The sequence below is a fragment of the Paramisgurnus dabryanus genome, chromosome 14 (genome assembly GCF_030506205.2).
Source record: "Paramisgurnus dabryanus chromosome 14, PD_genome_1.1, whole genome shotgun sequence".
Taxonomy (NCBI): domain Eukaryota; kingdom Metazoa; phylum Chordata; class Actinopteri; order Cypriniformes; family Cobitidae; genus Paramisgurnus; species Paramisgurnus dabryanus.
Genome location: NC_133350.1, coordinates 33,942,234 through 33,962,358, shown reverse-complemented (window position 1 = coordinate 33,962,358; position 20,125 = coordinate 33,942,234). Strand labels below are relative to the sequence as shown.

Here is a 20,125-nt window from a genome sequence, read left to right as displayed (position 1 = left end):
CCTGAACAAGTGGGAGGCAGATAATGTAGTTGTTGACAGTGACGGAGAGATCCTGTGGGTGAGAGTGTTTGGCAAGCTGAAAGAGGGTTCCATCTTCTTGACTAGTTGGAGGTATGGTGATGGATTGCAGTCCCAGGCTTACCGTTATGTTTGAATATGTGTAGGAGTCTAAAGAAAGGGCTTGATATGATGCATTGCAAAGAAGGAAAATGAAAGCAAAATGATCACTGAAGGAAATTAAAATGGTCTGCTATATAAAACAGCAGAAGGTCCAAATACCGAACCCTGGGGAACACCTACAATATAGCCTTGTGTTGCTCAACACAGATATTGCAGATATTGACCTAGTTATGCCAGTAAATTCAGAAATATTAGAGAGAGATTCTGTTGTGAAATGCTTGACAAGTCCCTTCTTAGAGGATCAACTTTGGAATTCATAGGAGGATGCAATATTGATCCAAACACTGTTTGGTGAAACTGAAGGGATTATTGAAAGGAACACAAAGTCACTACGAAGTGCTTTAAAGATTACTTTCTGAAATATGTTCCATAACTGCATGTGTGTCTGTGCTTAAAATTGCTTTGTCTCTGCTGTGTTTTTGAACATTAGATTTAAGCCTAAATTAATCTCCAGAAAAAATGCAGCAAGTGGCCTACTATAACTCACTTTAGTTATGATGTTTCAAATGTTTATCCTATTAACATCTGCTCAGAGGTCTGGATCTGGATCAATGTACCTTATATCTTTACATCATTTAATCATATATTACTTTGTTCAGGTGACCTGCTGCCAGCCGATGGAATCTTAATACAAGGCAATGATCTAAAGATTGATGAGAGCTCTCTAACGGGAGAATCAGACCATGTGCGCAAATCTGCAGACAAAGACCCAATGCTTCTCTCTGGTAAATCTCCAGTTTGCTACTTTATAACTTGCATATCTAAATAATGTTGTTTGTTGTTGTAAACATAACACATAATGGCATTGTTTCACAACCTAGTAAACTGTTTTTTTTTTTTTTGACAAATCCCAGTCACTATGTTATGTCCTCATATTGCAAAAGCTGCGTATCCATTATTAATATGTTTTTTTTAAATGTCTGCTGTTGTGTTCTAAATAACATAAGCATGTGGTCAAGATGGAGATGAATAAATAATGGCAGAATTTTCATTTTTCAGGGGAACTATCACTTTAAATCTAAAAATGCATAAGGAAAGTGTGATACAACCTCACAGTCTGTACTTAATGTCCCTAAATCTACAAGCTGAAGTATTTCTCAGCATTCTCAGCAGGTTATATAAATGACCTAGTTATCATTTCTTACTGTTAGTTTACAGACAAAAGTCATTACTGCAGTCTGACATCACGCATGATGCTGAGGTCAGGCACTGACTGCTATTATTATGCAGTTTCCCTATTACTTACTGCACTAATTGAATCACCAGGCACCCATGTGATGGAGGGCTCAGGTCGGATGCTGGTCACGGCTGTCGGGGTGAACTCTCAGACTGGGATCATTTTCACCTTGCTCGGTGCTGGCGGAGAGGAGGAGGAGAAAAAAGAAAAGAAAGGTACGTAACTAAAGCTCAGCTTGGCAAAACGTCAAACGGGCGAAGCAGCAGTTGTGTTTACACCTGCCCAGGTTTTTGGGTTCTTCTTTATGAGTTTAAACATGCTTTTCTTGCTCAAGAATATGATATTGTTATAGCAATTATCACCTTTTGCTGGAAAAGTTGTTAAAATAAAACATAATACAATTTAAATAATAAAGATGCAGAAACGTGGCAATGTTGGCAAATTGTCACAACAGGTAGGCTTAAAAATACATTCATAGCAAACATTGTTTTTCCTGTTGTTGATTTGAACACTCCCCCCCAGTAACATATACTACCCCTCTGAAAAGATCAACTAAAACCAGCCTGTTGTAGCTGGTCTCCCAGCCTGGTTTTATCTGTGTAAGCTGGTGTATCAGGCTGACTTTATAGGGTTGCTGGTTGGCCAGTATTAGCTGGTTTAAGATGGAAGTGGCTGGTTTAAGCTCATCCTACCAGCCTGGGTCAGCTGATTTTAGCTGGTGGGTCAGCTGGTCTAAGACCAGCTTGACCAGCTAAAAAAGTGTTTAAAACACTTTTAAATCCGGTCTGCTTCTCCAGCTTAACAAGCATAGGCTGGTTAGCTGGTCTTTTCAGTAGCTGAATTATTAAATCACTTTCATTGAAAATTGTTAGGATCCATTCAACAGGTCAACATTATAAGGTAAGAAAACTTTGTTTAGGCAAATATTTATATGGTGATGGTCAAAAATCTGTGAATAAATATCACCAGCTAGTAAATTCATCTCCAATTTAGTCCTGTGATCACTTAAAGGCGGGGTCCATGATCTTTGAAAGCTAATGTTGATATTTGAAATCACCTAAACAAACACGCCCCTACCCTAATAGAATCTGGACCTTCTTTCGATAGACCCACCCCACACATACACAACCCAGGCAACGGTGTCGGTTAGTAGACATGCCACTTACTGCTGATTGACTACAAGTGTGTTTTGGTACTCGCCCATTTCCCTTTTCCATAGTGTTTTTCAAAAATCATGCACCCCGCCTTTAAGCAGAAGTCGCTTCAGGGTATAAATTTGAGGGGTTTTGTTGCGTGGCGTACCACGCCTGACTCTTCTGAGACACAACAAACACCATTAAGTGTCTCAGATGACTGCTAAATGCAAACTGTGATTTTTTACTCAATTTGATGGTTAGGTAATATGTACCGCTTAAACCCATGTAAGCATAAGGCCTTATGTGTTTGTTATTCTGCAAACTACCACACAGGTCAGGCTCTGGAAGATGGCCATCAGCTAGCAGGTAGAGTATACATCTCTCTGCCTCTTGCAGGGATATTATAAAGTAATCTTTATTTCCCCTCACAAACCCTGCTTTAGTGATTTTGTCACTTAAAAAGAATCTCTTTTTAAGTATTACGAGAAACACATTTCATCCATTTCCCTGCTTAGATATGATGATCAAGAGGTCATTCCCTGACAAATGAATATTTCATTATATTGTCATTGTGGTTTAGATTGATTATTCTCTAGTCTAGACAACAGTTTGTAGATTGTTGTGATTGAAGTCCTTTGGCTTGATTTTGAAGCATGTATTTTTTGTTGTTACCACTTTTATCAACTTAATTCTCATAGGAAAGAAAAATCACAAATGAAATATGAATAATGAAAATCTCAGTTATTTCTCATAGCAGCAAAAAGATTAAATGGAATATCTTATTTCTCAGATTTTCCCTCTGAGAATAAAGACCCCAGTAATCTCAAATGTGCTTATTGACTTTCAAAAGATATGTCTCATACTAAACTAACATTTACTAAAATACTGTACTAAAATTTGCCAAGATATCAATGTTTGCCAAAAAATTTCAGATTTCTCTATAAGACCAATTGATCAGTTCACATCTGAAAAATGAATAAAACATATAGTGAGCTCCTCATGGCAGTCAGAATAAATTCTTTTCTATGGTCATTTTAGGTCAAATGACAGAAATTTTGCTATTTGTGCCATTGATCATTGTGTCGTTTGGTCGACTTTGTTTTATCCTCCATATTATGTGCAATCTGTCTTATGTTGCATTTTTCTCCCATGAATGTCCTTCATTTTATATCACCATTTTCAGTTTGCAGCTGAATATTGAAAGAATACTAATCGTGGTAATGACGCTTTTAACCATGCTACTTTTGTTCATTATTACTGGCTAGACTGCTCCCATCCCTCCTCACACCCCATCGCAACTATAGCTACTGATGGTGCGGCAAGTGCAAATTCCCCTGGTAATACCAGCCTAGTCAATGGTAGGTTGAGCAGACCTCCTCTGTCCGTCCCTCATTGACTCTCTCCCTCCTCCCTCTTTTTTCCAGTTGTTTTGAGCTCCTCTTTCAGTGCATGTCTGCTTTCTGTATTTCTACACTTTTACGTTTGTTTATTTTTTATGTATTTTACAACGCCAGTTGACCCGTTGGTTTTGGATATGCCTGCAGTATAGGCTGGTATTTGAAACCGTTAATACATTTTTTACTTCTTAATGCGATTTGAGAATTTTTCTCATTAGTATTTATAGGTATTTGTATGCAAAGCATATTCCAGCACACATACATATGCGATAATCTTTGATTGATCTTTCTACTTAAAAATACATAAAGTGATTATTGATCATTAGTTTAGCTTCTGCGTGGATGTTAGACATACTGTAGATACTGTATGTATTTCATACATGTTTACCATATTCATTTAGGTGTATAGATATTGAAATCAGACTGGCAATACCTGGTTTACACTAACCTTAAAAACTTTATATTTTTATTTTGCTAGTCTCGCACCTAATGCTCTGCCGTAATAAATGCTATTTCTTTGGCCTCTGTGGTGTTGCATGGCTGTTATTCCTGCATGTCCAGTAGAGTTGTGTCCTGTTCCTCTAGTCCTCACTCTGTACGTTGTGTGTATCTCTGTAATTTATCCTCCATGGAATATCTGAAGATCTACTTTTATATTTTCCACCATTATGGCTCATTGTGAAGATTTAAGTACAAAAAGTGTAATAAATACAGTATATAGACACAGTATGCATACAGTATGTCTGCATTTTATACATATTAGTTATTCCATGACAATCCTGTCATAAAAACACGTAAATATGAATAACAGAACTGGTATCCCTTCTTGCTTGATCACATTCTCATAACGGAACACAGTATATAAATAACAACACAGCACCTACATCTAAATATGTATTTAAGCAAATAACCATGTTATTCATGCGTTTTTTAAATACAAGCATTAAACAAAGCAGTAAAGAGTAAAGCAGACACAAACTTTAGCTGGATAAGATACATAACATGGACTGAAGTATGTGGACACCACTTTCGAAATAACTATTACAGCTACACCCATTTCAAACAGGTGTATGCTTGCAGGTGTACGGCTCTCTAAAATGCTAGATTCTGATTGGCCAGTTGTAACATTCCAAGGTTCGTTCCTGTCAGATAACAGTTCGGCAAAAGTGTCAATGCAGTTTTGAGTTGAAATGTCTCCACTTACTTCTGGTTGCATCGTGTATCTTTCTGTAAGCTGGAAAACGTGCAAGGCCCTAACTCAAAGCCATGTTGTACCTCATTATGATACTCTGTCTTATGTATGTTACTGTCACAATACTGTTGATAAACTACTCATTCTCTGTCTTCCCTTTTCATTTGATTTCACTGTAATGTCCATGTGATGAATGTTTTATCGTCTGCTTTCTGTTGTTTTTGTCCCGTGTCTGTGGATGCCTTCATCATAGGTAAAATGCAGGATGGAAATATGGAGAACTGCCAGACCAAAGGTAACCTGCTTTCACTTTACCACCTGGTTTGAGCTCTCGCCATTGTTTTATTCCTCTTTTCAACACAGTTCAGATGTGAGCTCGTCCATTAAGCCAGACATCTGTTCGTGCTGCTTCTCGTGTGTGTGTGTGTGTGTGTGTGTGTGTGTGTGTGTGTGTGTGTGTGCCAGGGTCTCTACATTTTTTACACACTTTGTCTGTTTGTCAGATAAATCATTTTATTTAGATATTTTTGTACAGAGTTTCTAGCAAATGACCAAAAAGCTAATGTTTGTTGTTTGGCTGAAGCCATTTAAAATTGGTATAAAAAGCTTTTTAACTCTTTCCCTTCCATTGATGAGTTATCTTGTCAATAAAGAGAAAACGCTTCCCTCCCAATTACAATTATTTTTAAGGCAACCTATATCCCGGCTATAATCCACGAGGTGGCACTCAACTTATAAAACACTGAAGCATCTACTATGACCAAACAGTTGAAACTCCATGTATGTTTTGATCATCGCTCTAAATCTGATCCCTTACAAAAGTCCTTCACCAAAAAAAATTTTATCTCAGCTTTTTGCTCAAAATTTTCTATTTTTTAAGAAATTTACCCGTATTTGAGAGGTGATAAAAAGCAAACAAATGAATATAGGATGAAATTTTTTGTTTGTTTAAAAGCAGAGGGTCTGTTCTTTCATTTCATATATTGTATGTTTGCATATTCAAAAAAGAACATTTTCTGGTAGTCATTAAACTTTTGTGAAAATGATACAAAAAGTTGGCACTGGCTGGAAACTTTTTTTTAAATGCTGGCGGGGAAAGAGTTAAAGCAGTGGTTTTAAACTGATTGGCCACAACACAAACAAGGGGTTGTTGAAATGTTCTGAGAGTCAGTTACAGTAAAATAATGCTAAATTCATATAATAATATAGTTGCAAATAAAGAAAAACGAAAAAAAAAAAAATGTAGCAGAAGGAATAATATCTTTTACACGTTTTCTGAACACTACCCCATATGTAGTTGGTTAAATTGATGTTTTTACTTTATGTACTGCCGGTTAAAAAGAAATATGTTGAAATACAGAGCACGTTACCATTTTAATGTCCAATTTTCAAAGCTAAAGCAAATCCAATTGAGAGCCACTGGACTTTTGTTCAATCTGTTTAACATATGGGTGAAAATTACTGGCAACTAAAATGAAGGTTAACTAAAATGGTTTACCATTGGAGGTGAATGTTTTGTGTAATTACACTGACTGGGGATGTTTTAAGCATGTTTTAAGTCTAGATGTGGCAATTGCGCTAGATTTAAACTTTGTATAAATGTCTTCGGCTTAACATGAGGGAGCTTCAAGATGTCATCTGGTAGAAAAGCGATATTTAATTTTTGTCATCAGATTCTGTGAAAACTTAAGGTTTTCAGAATCAAGCTCCCTCAACCATGGTGTACAGTATGTTTTTAGGATCGGCTTTAACTCTGTTCCAGGATATGTGCAATTCATTCACCGACACTTATAATGATCTCATATGTCTATGAGGAATAACACCTTTTTCCCCCCAAGTAATTGAAGTTTAATGTCTCTATTATATACTGTCTGCTATTGGAATAAGAAGTGCATTTGGTGGCTGTGACCATCATCACAGATGAACTTTGGTAATGTAGCTAAGGTGTCTTGTTTACCTTTTACGGTAAGGTAGGCAATTTACGGTAGAGTTTAACTACTAGTGTTTTTTTTCTTTATTTTGTGATTCCTGTACAATCAGAAATAATACCAGTTATGGTCCACCACTGACTTAGTAGAAAACGAAAGTCAGATCTCCCGTAACTAACTTGCGTTTTCTTTTTTTTCTACAGTTAAAAAGCAGGATGGTGCCGCTGCAATGGAAATGCAGCCCCTGAAGAGCGCAGAGGGTGGGGAAACTGATGAGAAAGAGAAGAAGAAAGCCAGCGTTTCGAAGAAAGAGAAATCCGTCCTGCAAGGAAAACTGACGAAGCTGGCTGTGCAAATAGGCAAAGCAGGTACTGCATTACATTAGGTTGTTTGGTTATCAAAGGTTTAATGTGGAAGGTTAGAATAAAAAATATACTTAATACTTAATAAAAAATATCAAAAACTGTTGCCAATATTTTATTTCCAAAAACATATTTTATATCCCTAGTTAAATCTTACAACAATGCAAACACATTTAAACCAATGATTTAGCTGTGAGTATTACAGGGCACCAATGTTTGATGTCTTCTGGTTCTCAGGTTTGGTGATGTCTGCCATTACAGTCATCATTTTGGTGCTCTACTTTGCTGTTGATAACTTTGTGCTTCAGAAGAGACAGTGGCTGCCGGAGTGCACTCCAATCTACATTCAGTATTTTGTCAAATTCTTTATCATCGGCGTGACGGTTTTGGTGGTGGCTGTACCTGAAGGCCTTCCACTTGCTGTCACCATCTCTCTCGCCTACTCTGTCAAGGTAAAATTCAATTGCACTTGAACACTCGAGTATTTGGTGTGGATTAGACTCCATTTGATATAAGATTCAGTTTGTTTAGTTAAGGTGAAAGAGTTTTTCTGATCTTCAGTGATCATCAGCAACTGGATTTTGTTTGTATAATAACCATAGACTGTAAAAAATGGATGTAGTGTCTGTGACGTCACCCATATGTTTGTGAAGGGCTTTTTTGAAGCCAATAGGTGCAGTATTCGCAGTATTTATTTGTATGGTGCATTAGTCAAACAGCACAAAAATCTCAAATATGTCCTTTCTGAAGATCCATGTTTATAGTTACACAGTCTCATCCAAAGTAAAATATGTACAAGTGGCTTCTTGAAATCTGAATATGTCTAATTCATAGAAAATGATGAAAGACAACAACTTGGTACGCCATCTGGATGCTTGCGAGACTATGGGCAATGCCACAGCTATCTGCTCAGACAAGACTGGGACACTGACCACCAATCGAATGACAGCAGTGCAGTGCTATGTGGCTGATGTCCATTACAAGGCGATTCCAGACCCTGGATCCATCCCACCCAAAACTCTGGATACATTGGTCAATGCTATATCCCTCAACAGCGCCTATACCACTAAAATACTGGTAAGTGACAAAGTTCATGATTAGTTTATTTTTAAACATCACACTTGGTATTAATGGCACACGCGTGGTTTTAAATGCTAGTACTAGGTTGAAAAAATGTCCAAACCCAAACATTACAAATGTGGCCTGATCTCAACTTGACCTCAGATTGTGGTTAAAGTCATATTTTCATATGAGTTTCTCACATCAGTTTAACATTGGTCGGCTGGAATGACTTTAAGAATAAACTAACAGAAAGAAGGATTGCATGCTTTAAAGTGTCATTATTTACTATTTACATGTTGTAAGTCATACTGTGCACAGCTCATGGGTTATTCCAGTGAAAAGAAAAAAAATCAAGTCAAGCCCTTTTTTGTAGATTTTTCATTGAATGTTTCACCAAAATACTCAAGTAAGAGAAGTTTAGACTGGCATTTTAATGTGTCGCTATACTGTAAACATGGTTGGGACAAGACCCATGCTGGGTTAAAAATGACTCAAATCTGGGTTAAAAATTATCCAATATTAGGTTGTTGTTATGCAACCATGAGTTATAATAACCCAGCAGTTGGGTTAAAATAAACCAGCATTGGGTCAGTTTTAACCCAGCTGTGTGTTCTGTCCAGTATTTACCCAGCATGGGTTAAAAATAACCCAGCAATATTTAGGGTGTATATATTTTGCAGTGTTGGTCAAGTTACTTGGAAATAGTAATTAGTTACTGATTACTGATTACTTCCCTAAGAAAGTAATCCCGTTACTTTACTGATTACTTATTTTCAAAAGTAATTAGTTACTTTACTAGTTACTTTACTAATTACTTTTCAAAAACATGATGCACGACCTGAATATGCTACAGTATGCAACAGGGCCCAGTTGCATAAAGCACCTTAAGTGTAATTTTCCCTTAAATTCACCCTTATGTTTCATTTCAACTTAAGGGTGTTGCAAAAAAACCTTAAGCTTTTTCTGTTGCATCTCCATGGCAACAATAGTATTTTATAAACCTGGGTCGCTGTCGTGAAACATTTAACGATTACCCTTACCTAAGAGAACCATTTAAGGGATTATACTGTATGCAACACCCTTAAATTATTCTCTTACTGTAGGTAAAGGGAATTTACCCCTTAAGTGTCATACTTAAGGGAAAAACTTAAGGTGCTTATTCTATGTATTATTATTTTGTATTTTGTTGTGCTATCTGTCGTTTTTCTGTGCTTTTCACTGCTTCTATTTATGTAAAGCTGCTTTGAAACAATTGACTTTTGTGAAAAGCGCCATATAAATAAAATTGAATTGAATTGAATTCTTTCTGCATATTCCATCATCTGAAATTGAATCAAATGAAACATTATCTGTTTTAACCTCTCGACGCGCACTAATTCGTGGGCGTGATGGCGTCGTTTTTTTCTAAGCCTGCAAACAATATCTATATAGCATACTGTCTACAAAGATTACTAATATTAATATCAACATTACTATACATCGTTTAAAAGGTCTACGGGTTTAGTATCATTGTATGGTGATTGTCTCTGTTTTGAGATACATGCTCTAGCATCAGAAATGTATTTTGTTACAGAAGTCCAGATGACTAGATGCTAAATATAAACGGGACTTCTTACCTTATAACGATCGCGAGTCGAATCCGGTCTGTTTCAGTTGTGTGAATAACCCATGAAATCAGTCTAATAAAATTCATCAAATGACAATTTTTGTCCACAAATGCGTATAATCCATGAAATATAGTAGTCTGTTGTTTACATTAGATTTCGCGTGAACGTGAGATGGAGCCGCAGCGGTCACGTCAGCTTGTCCAATAATCCATGAAATACAGATATATAGTCTGTTGTTTTACATCAGATTTCGCGTGAACGTGTATGAGATGGAGCGGTCATGTCAGCTGGGGGTTCAGGGATTTTTTCAGTAAGTTTCACATTGCTGTGCCGGCTTGCTAGGTGTTTGCTTAGATCTGAGGTGGAATTTTTCGCTGTGGATAAAAGTTTTATTCCCACGCAGAGTGTACAGCGGATGCTGATGTTTTTGTCACCTTAACTGGGTTAAACTCAAAGTAATGTCGGACACCTCATAAGCACCAGAACACTCACAGATGCATACAGTATGGATCTTCATGTAACTAAGAGCATTCTGAAAGTGTACTCGGGTGATTCTCACGAAACCATTGAAACACCACGGCACTAATGATTTTAGCTATAAAATGTGTAATATAGTAATATTAAAAAGCATCAGAATTAACACAATAATGTGTTCTACCTTGCACAATGTGTGATTTCAACATAAGAATTTATAATTTGTCAATTGTATCTCATTTTCTGTTGAAATTCTCATTACCGCAATGTGTCCGGCTGTGTTTGAACATGCGTTATGTTGTAATTTAATCAAATTAACACAAAAATATTTAGAAAAAAAATAAATGGATGTTTTTCTAGACTACTTTAGATGACAGAAAAAATATTTACTGAATATTCATGTATAATAATAATGAAGAAAAATTAGGAAAATGATGTGTCCATGCCTGATGTTCTCATCCTCCGCAACACTTTTTGAGAACAGTTTAAGCACACATACAGAATTTTAATAAAGTTTGATTTTGAGTGACCAAGCACATGGACCAGTTACATCAAGATGGCTTCCAGGTAAGATCATTTTTTTACAGTTAATTTGAAATATTGTCTTGTCAGAATGCTTACACGACATTTTGATTATCATTACCGCAACAGATGCTTATTAAATGTTAATTTAATTAATAGAAGCATAATACTTTGATTTTAAATGCATGTGCAGAATCTCCAAATTATGTTCTTTCAGGTTTGTCATGTCATTTTGAAAATATGTCAGTGTGATAAGTAAAAGTGTTTAAATTAATGTTCCCATTTACTCCAGACTTTGTTTTTCAATGTCTGGTGGGAAAAAAAGTAAATTTAAGCAATTTTTACATTTTCATGCTTGACATTTTTAAAACGTGAGAATCACCCACTCATGAACACATAAACTGAATGTGTTATCAACATGTCAGTTTATTATAAGGAAAAAAAGACTTTAACAGCCAATGGGTTTACAGCTGGGGAAACTGGACTGATTTTTAGACTGGTTTAGTGTTAATCAACATCTATCTCAGGGACAAAAGTTACTTAACTGTTAATTAAAATTAAATTAACTGTTTACAATCTTCAATCCGTGGCAAACACAGGCATTGAAGGTGAAAAAAATATTCAATTCTTTCAATAGCTATTATCTGACAACTATTGATAACATTACCATGTGTAATTTAATGGTGTAAATGTTTTTAATTAATACACATTTAAGATGACCATGAATTAACTCTTATTTGCATAGTCATTGATATAAAAGCTTATTATTGCATATAATATGAGCATTGTCTAAAACTGAAAATAGGCTTATACTTAATTATTATTACAAGACCATCTAGCCTAATATTTGCAAGTCTGAACTGAATATCAACGCAGACATGAATTTCCTTACAGAACTTTAAGATCATATACATCTTGAACGTAGATATATAAATGAACACATAGAAGGGAAGTTTAACACTGTGAAGCACAAGCAAACATGCAGAGCAACTGAAGGCAGCTAAAAACCATCAGGATATAATCACGGGCTTATTTTATTGCATTTGGAGCCTTACCTCCAGATAAAGTAATAAACTGGACTGATGATTTAAATGTTGTTTACTCACATGTGCGTTGTAAACTCTATGGATTTTATGCTGCAGCACTGCTTCACTTGTTCACTTCTCCACATGGACTGTTTGTTTACAGTTTCGCGTGAGCAGCTACACTCCAGGTTCGACTTCATTTGGCGTAAAGCAGACCTCTTGGTGATGTCAAAGTACCGCGAGAGCGATTCAAAGCAGATTTCTCCATGTGATAACTGGAGTCTCTCTCGCGGTACTTTGCTATCACTCGCTTGTGGCGCAACACCAGTCTGCTCCCCAGTCACTTTCGCTTCACTATAGTAATTTGATTTCATAGAAATGAATACGCCGATCGGATCGCGCAGTTCGACAGGAAGTATATAGCCTATTATATATTTCAACCAACCCGCTAAAGTAGCAAGTGTAGCATGCTAATGGTCAGTGCTTCACATGTATATTATGACTAAAAGTTTAAAAATGTCACAAAACCATGCTGTTACGCATCCTCGCGCTATTTTTAGTGGGTATACGGAAATCCTTGACAATTTCTAGTGGGTATACGGCGTAGTCCTGCGTATCACGTAGACTACACCACTGGTCTGCTAACGGGGAAGTAACAGTAATCTAATTACTCATTTTGCAATTGTAATCCCTTATTTTACTCGTTACTTGAAAAAAGTAATCGGATTACAGTAACGCGTTACTTCTAACGCGTTACTGCCCATCACTGATATTTTGAAGATCTATGCTCATGCTCAAACTGATTTTGCCAAGTGAGAGATGTCCTCAGGGCAATATTGTGTTGACCCAAGGACAACATTTTTGTAAATAAAACCTAAAAGCACCCAAACCCCAACCATAACCATAACTGAACCCTAAAATCAGAGGGAAATTATAAATGAAAAACAATGGTCTAGAATCAGCTAATCCTGGTTAAAACTTAAAACAAACTATAAACATATTTCTGAAATCTGATTGGTTGATTTAAATGTTGTCAATGTTGCCCTGTATATAGAGATATAGTTATAAAAATGATAATCGATACTAGTGACTAATGTTTATATATATTAGATGTGATCAGTTGAAGATGTTTTGGACCCCATGAATAAATCCTCTTCCTTTAGACTAGCACGACTTACAGGATTTCTCCCCAGGGACCACTGCTGAGAGCTTTGCAAAACAAAGATAAAAATATAATTCCAGCCGTCTTGTTTATAACATGAGATGAGCAGAACCTCGTTCACTTTATCCCTGGAGAGATTTCCTGAGCTGCCTTACTGCTCCATTATGAAATTAATTCATGACCTACTCCTCACCCAACACTCAATGTTCCTGCGAATTCACAAAGTTTCACTTCCATCCGAGTCTTTTTAGATATAATCAACCAAACATGAAAACTGATTCCAAATTCGTATGCCCTTAACTTTCAGTCAAATGTGAATGTAGAAGTTGACATGTGTTTGTATGCTACTTAGAGATTCATAAATAATAGAGATCTTCTCAGGATGACGATGGTTCGGTGCGTTAACTTGTCGTGGAAGAGTTATAGTGGAATTGTGAAACTGGATCAGGACAAGAAGGTACAGGTGGTGTAGACTGATACTTCAGCTGGTAGTCTGAGCTCTATAGAGATTTCCTGTCTCACTGATCTCAGGTTGCTCCCACCACCTGTTCTGTCAGACCTCCTGCCCTCCGATTGGAGAGGTCAGGTCGAACACTGATGTCATGTTCCTGGGATCGCATCAATTCTTCATAGGAGGTCACGCTGATGCATGTGACACACAAGTGTGTGTCAGTGTTTTTTTCAGACCGTTGCTTACAGCTCATTGTGCACTGTAAGAAGGGAATTCGCCAGAATGTCTTAATTCAGCAGATGCCCCGAACAGTATTATTTAACAAGTCAGATTAAAGGAAGAACTTTTTATTTAGTCAACATCAGATTAAACTACTTGCTGTTTTATAACGCTTAAAGCTGCAATTCCTTAACATATTTTTGGTTAAAGATAAACAGAAATCTGAGACAGTACATCAGATTTTTTGTTCAAAACTATCTCCTGTGTCATGATTTATAAGTTCAGCTGTTGAGTTGGATTTTGTGGGAAATGTAATTTGTTATTTAAAGGAACAGTATGTAAGAAATTTATATCAATTAATCATAAAATGACACCGATATGTCACTAGACATTAAGAAATCATTTTCATTTCAAATACTTATATCACTGACAACAGTGGTCTCGCCAGGATATTGTCATTTAAAAAGTGGAGTTGCAGCCCTTAACTGATGTTTATGTTGTCATTTTGTGTATTGGCCACCCGGGGCCCGTTCTTCGTATGTCGCTAACTCAGTTAGCTGGATTTGATTGTTGATGATTTGGCATGATCTTGGATTATTTGGTTCTTCGAAGCTCATTCTAAACTTGGTGTCATAGCAACAGGTCTGTAAGCTCAAACCTGCTCGGGAGCAGGCTTATTTCATGTAAACAAGATTAGTTTGTACCTTTTTAAGCGGATGTGATACGGAAAGTCTGACGCAGTCGCGTATTCTTCATTATACGAGCGCAATCTGCGTAAGATGCATGATTAATATAAAGAGCTTTTCAAATTCAACACGTAATAAAAAAAGAATATATTAATTAAATCTTTTAGCGATGTTATTAAAAAAATATATAATATAACAAATATATTTTTTCTGTACTTGTGCGACTTGTTTTTGTGTAACAGGTGTTTGATTATTATTCTTAAACGAATGACATGCTGATCACATTCATTTTAAATTTGTTTGAATTTTCCATAATAAAAACAGCAATTAATCATACCCAGCACTAATAGATGTTATGTACAATAAAGACTATTACTCAGTATGAAATTATTTCCATTTGAATAAACTAATCTCCTATTTTAGTTTTGTCTGTAGATTGTCAAGTAGCTTACAATGTCATGCATGAAAGGGTTTTCGTTTAGTAATTTCTATCTGTTCTATCTTTAAAACGTTGTCTACAAATATGTTACCCTGTCCCTGTTCTGTGACAAAAATGACCAAAATAACCAAATAAGTTTTTTGCACATATTTTCACATATCTTTATCTTCTTTACTACACTTTTCTGTGCAGACTCAGCAGATGCAGGACTTTCAGTTAACGTGGAATACTGCTAATATAGTCAGAAATCAGTTAAGAATAATGCAATTGAAGTAAACTTATTTAACCACTTGCATAGTTTCTCTAAAGGACTACCATCTGAGAGGATTTCTTTACTGTCATGTGCATTGCTATCAGAAACGGTTGTATTTTATAATCTTTTGATGTAGAATAACATTACCATAACACTACAATTAAAATTGTATTTATCAGGAATTAAATTGTTGCATTGGCTGTCGGTTTAAGAAAGAGCAACTGCTCCAGAGATTGTACAATCAGCCAGTTTAGAGACATCACTCCTGCCAGCACATCACATGAAGATGGAGGGCCACCACCTGTGTTTTTTTATTCTGCTTTTTAAGTTGCTGTTACAAACAGACAAAATAGCATTTAACTGTTTTTAAAAGAGACTTAAAGTACTTTAGGAGCATCAAATTTTAATTACAATCATTAATTTCAATCTTTGACAAGCATAGTAAAGATATCAAGATTATATTTTTACAAAAAAATTTACATTATTTATGGTGATTTATGTACTAAAGTAGCTTTAACTGGGTTTTTAAATTCAGTCACATAAAAAGTTCACAACCTTCCATCAATAGCTCTCAGACTGCAGGGGTTAAAAATGGGCGTGTTCTTGGCCTTTGTAACAACTGGCCAATCACAGCGTGGCTGATCAGTGTTTTCTACTATCGATATGTATTGACTTTTCTTGAAGTGCACGAACGCGCAGTGATCTCAGATAATTCAATCCTGCCATAATAATCATCAACAGCAGTGGTGTTCAAAGAACCAAATAGGCGAGATTATAATTAGCCAGATCTAAACTTCTCGGATGTCTCATTTGATCTCGGATGTATTAAGCGACGTACGAAGAACGGGCCCCCGTTGTGTGATTGCAGTACCAAGTTTTGCGATTGCAATACCAGTTTTGGCCACAATCCTACATACTGTTCCTTTAACAGAGATGATAATAGAGAGTCATAAGTTATGGATTGCAGCTTTAAAGGGGACATATCATGAAAAAATTACTTTTTTCATGTTTAAGTGCTATGATGTGGTCCCCAGTGCTTCTATCAACCTAGAAAATGTGAAAATCCCCAAATGTGATTATCACAGTATCTTAGTTTTGGTAAACCATTCTCTGCAAGCATGTGAAAAATAGGTAATTGAAATGTGTCTCCCCTTGTGATGTCAGAAGGAGATAATACCGCCCCTGAATCTGCACTGTCCAACCACAGCACTGCCATTTAGTACAGAGATCAGCTCATTTGCATTTAAAAGCACACACCCAAAAATGGCAAATTTTTGCTCACACTTACAAAGTGACAATTTTAACATGCTAAAATAAATGATCTATGTGGTATTTTGAGCTAGAACTTCACATATGTACTCTGGGGACACCAAAGATTTATGTCACATCTTAAAAAAGTCTTGAAAAACAATGATTTGTGTTATTAAATGTATGTGAATGCAGGGGTGCCCAATCCTGCTCCTTGCGATCGACTATCCTGCAGAGTTCAGTTCCAACTCTAATCAAACACACCTGCCTTTAAGTTTCAGGTGAACTTTGAAGACCTTGATTAGCTGCTTTAGGTGTATTTGATTTGGGTTGGAGCTGAACTTTGTAGGACAGTTGATCGCCAGGAGCAGGATTGGGCACCCCTGGTCTAATGCAATGATTTATGTGGTTTAAAATAAACATTATATAAACATCAAGATAGGGTTGCAAATTTAGCCTAAATGAAGCTGTTACTCTTAATACTTAGGGATTAAATATTTGCAGTTATTAATAAGCACATCTTTTCTAGAAATGAAACACATTTGTTTAAATATTTCTATCTTATTATAACTTGAATGCTTAAGCTTGGTAAATGCAGAACAACTACAATTTGAAAATTGAATCAACCCTGATCCTGGAGATTTACCCTCCTGCATACTTTAGATCCAACCCCGTTTCAACACACCAACACAATTTTTTAGGTATCATGAAAAGCTTGATTAGCAGGTTCAGGTGTGTTTGACTGCGGTTGGAGCTGAACTCTGCAGGACAGCCTATACAGCATTTTTTTATTATAATTTTAAATATATTTTAAAATAACCAAAAATGGCATGATAATGATACAAAATTAATGTACTGAAATATATTTTGAAATATGTTTAATGTATTTTTCACCAATATATTTTTGGGCATTTTTATTATATTTTGAAATAAATTTGAAAGATAAATATTTTAAAGCATTTATATTCATGTCACATTGGAAGGAAAAACTTTGTATGTTACAGACCTGTTAACAGGTTTGAAAATATTAAAATTAAATATATTTTAAATTGCAAAATATACTTATTTTATACTTTTTTAAGTGAATGTTTTGCCTTTATTTGATAGACAGTATTTAATGATACGACAGGAAAGTACAAGAGAGAGGGGTATGGGATCAGCAAAAGACCTCGAGCCAGGATTCAAACTCAGGTTGCCGGAAGTGCATCTGCAACATATGTCGAAGCACTGTCTACCACACCAACGGCTCAGACTATTTTATACATACTTATACATTTTATACTTCTACTTTATACATTTCATATGAACGTTTATATTTTGGCCAAAATGTTTTTTGCATATATTTAAAACAAATTTTTCACTTTTTTGTTGTATGGGAGTAAGAACAGCTCCAGGAACAGGGTTGGTGACACTGTGCTAGATAGTGGCATCTCTCACAATAAACACCAAGATTTTACTTTTATAGCTTTAATATAGTGTAGTGATGTAAAGGCAAAGTGTTCCCTGTTCAAGTCCCAGCTCGCTAACTATCTGCTTGTAATTTATATGCTGTTATTGGCTATTGTTGATGTAATTTATTCATCCTTGATGTGTTGTTCAATGGCTTCTGCTTGAGAATCTGGGAACAGGTCCATAATGTTAAATAAAGTGGTGATGTTCTTTTCATTTTGTATTCAGTGACAAGGAACTCTGTGTTTGTGTCAGATGTTGTATGACTCTAACAACTCAACCAAGACGATTACATTTAAAATCTCCTTCTTGTATATAGCTCTCTCTTTTATGAAACACAAAAGATGATTTAAAAAATGTCTATGTTTTTTGTGTCCATACAATGGTAGTCAATGGGGGAGATGTTGTTAAGTTAAGTTTAGCATGACATGAACGGGAGCACATTGTTTTTAGAAAAACGAGTATGTTAAGCCAGCAGTCATACAGTATGTGCAAAAATAATCCTGCTACGTAATGTTTTTTTGTAAACCGTAAAGCTATTTTAAGAGCTATTTTCACTCTTTCCTTGACTAGGTGAAATATCTTGCTGTCTTGTCTTTGATGAGATGTGAATAATTTCAGGCAAAATCGTTTATCCGGTAGCAGCCCCTCCATGTGACGCCAAAATCTCTCTGTGGTGCTTGCCACTCATTCGCTCAAACCAATCAGTTCTGGTAAAACCCAATCACGTCATTGGGGCGTAGAAGGGGCCGTTATCGTCAGTGCAGGTGAAGGATCAGAGATGTGACCTTGGAGGCGGGGCCTGTGGGGTCCCTGTGGTGTGAAGGAGAAACAAGCGAGGGCTCGTGTGGTCCGATACGACCATAGAGAGGAAGTTCGGCTGCCAGTGCATGTTTTGCCATATGCCGTGGTTCGTAGGAGTAGGTGCTGACCAGGGAGAGGACAGCTGTTCAGGAGAGAGTTGTGTGCCAGTACCTCGCTGAATGGTGCCATAAAATCCATATTAAATACATGAGCAGTTTCTCTTTACAGTATATGCTCTTGAATGACCCACGTGAGGATCTGTTATGCCCGGGATACACTGCACGATTTTTGGCTGTCCCAAATGAAAGGTTGTCATCATAAATCGTCGGGATTTTTATGATCGTGGCTTTTCATCGGTGGTCCTTTGTTGACAGTGAGAGAGGTTCAAAGACCTCTTTCATCCAAAGATAGCCTACAATAGTTTTCTGACAGTGTCAGAAATTCAGCATGATTATTCAGCATGATTATTTCAGCTTTTTGCTATTTTTTTTAACGAAAAATGCCTGGCTGGGAATGAGTTAAACAGACATCAGTATATTTACTTACTTTAACCTTAACCCTACAGAAAACACCTTTGCCTTTAATAGTTTGTATCAGAAATGACCTACAGTGCATGCAAGTTACACATTTTATGTGTGTTTATATGTGGTGCCCCTGGTATTGAAACCATTGGATTCTGAACTAAAGAGTGTTTTCTTGATAAAATCAACCAGTTCTGTTAAAAATATGTGATCAAGGTTATGATATAGTGATCGTGATTTCAAAGAAAACTCTACTAGTGGTGCAGGTGTATTAAAAGATGTCATTGCTCCAATATTCATTGCAGCATAGCTCACCATCTGTGCTGGTTGCCAAGCAATGTTGCTTTTACCTGTTGTCAAAGTTGTCATGGGAATTGACTTTAACAGTTGTTCACCTTAACAAAACATGTTCTGTTCGGCTCATAACTACAAAGCTGCTTATGATCCAAGCTTTGTGTTTGTATCATTCCAGCCTCCTGATAAGGAAGGGGGTCTTCCCAAACAAGTGGGCAACAAAACCGAATGCGGCCTGTTGGGATTGGTCCTCGACCTGAAGCGAGACTACCAGACCGTCCGGAACCAAATCCCAGAGGAGAAACTTTACAAGGTGTACACGTTTAACTCGGTGAGGAAGTCGATGAGCACAGTCATTAAACTTCCAGATGGAAGTTTCCGAATGTACAGCAAAGGAGCATCAGAGATTGTCCTTAAGAAGTGAGTGCGTTTCATCTGGCATCAGATTAGTTTCAGCTTTTAGATAAACTATTTCTGTTTCAAAGCATTTTCACATCAAATAGAAGGAGATTATGTTGAATTATAATAATGTGCAGT

The 20,125-nt window shown here is 36.4% G+C and overlaps 1 protein-coding gene across 15 annotated transcripts in view; it reads left to right on the top strand.

The window, feature by feature from the left end:
- atp2b2 (ATPase plasma membrane Ca2+ transporting 2) overlaps positions 1-20,125 on the top strand; it is a 236,509-nt gene that overhangs the window by 180,589 nt on the left and 35,795 nt on the right. For 8 of the 15 annotated variants that reach the window (XM_065265906.1, XM_065265905.1, XM_065265904.2 and 5 more), the window contains exons 5-13: positions 780-905; positions 1,447-1,572; positions 2,827-2,859; positions 3,759-3,851; positions 5,336-5,377; positions 7,214-7,378; positions 7,610-7,824; positions 8,207-8,449; positions 19,767-20,008. In XM_065265906.1, the coding sequence (XP_065121978.1) occupies positions 780-905; positions 1,447-1,572; positions 2,827-2,859; positions 3,759-3,851; positions 5,336-5,377; positions 7,214-7,378; positions 7,610-7,824; positions 8,207-8,449; positions 19,767-20,008 (1,285 nt within the window). The remainder of the gene's footprint in view (positions 1-779; positions 906-1,446; positions 1,573-2,826; positions 2,860-3,758; positions 3,852-5,335; positions 5,378-7,213; positions 7,379-7,609; positions 7,825-8,206; positions 8,450-19,766; positions 20,009-20,125) is intronic. The other 7 variants (XM_065265908.2, XM_065265914.2, XM_065265912.2 and 4 more) reach the window with 4 other exon arrangements.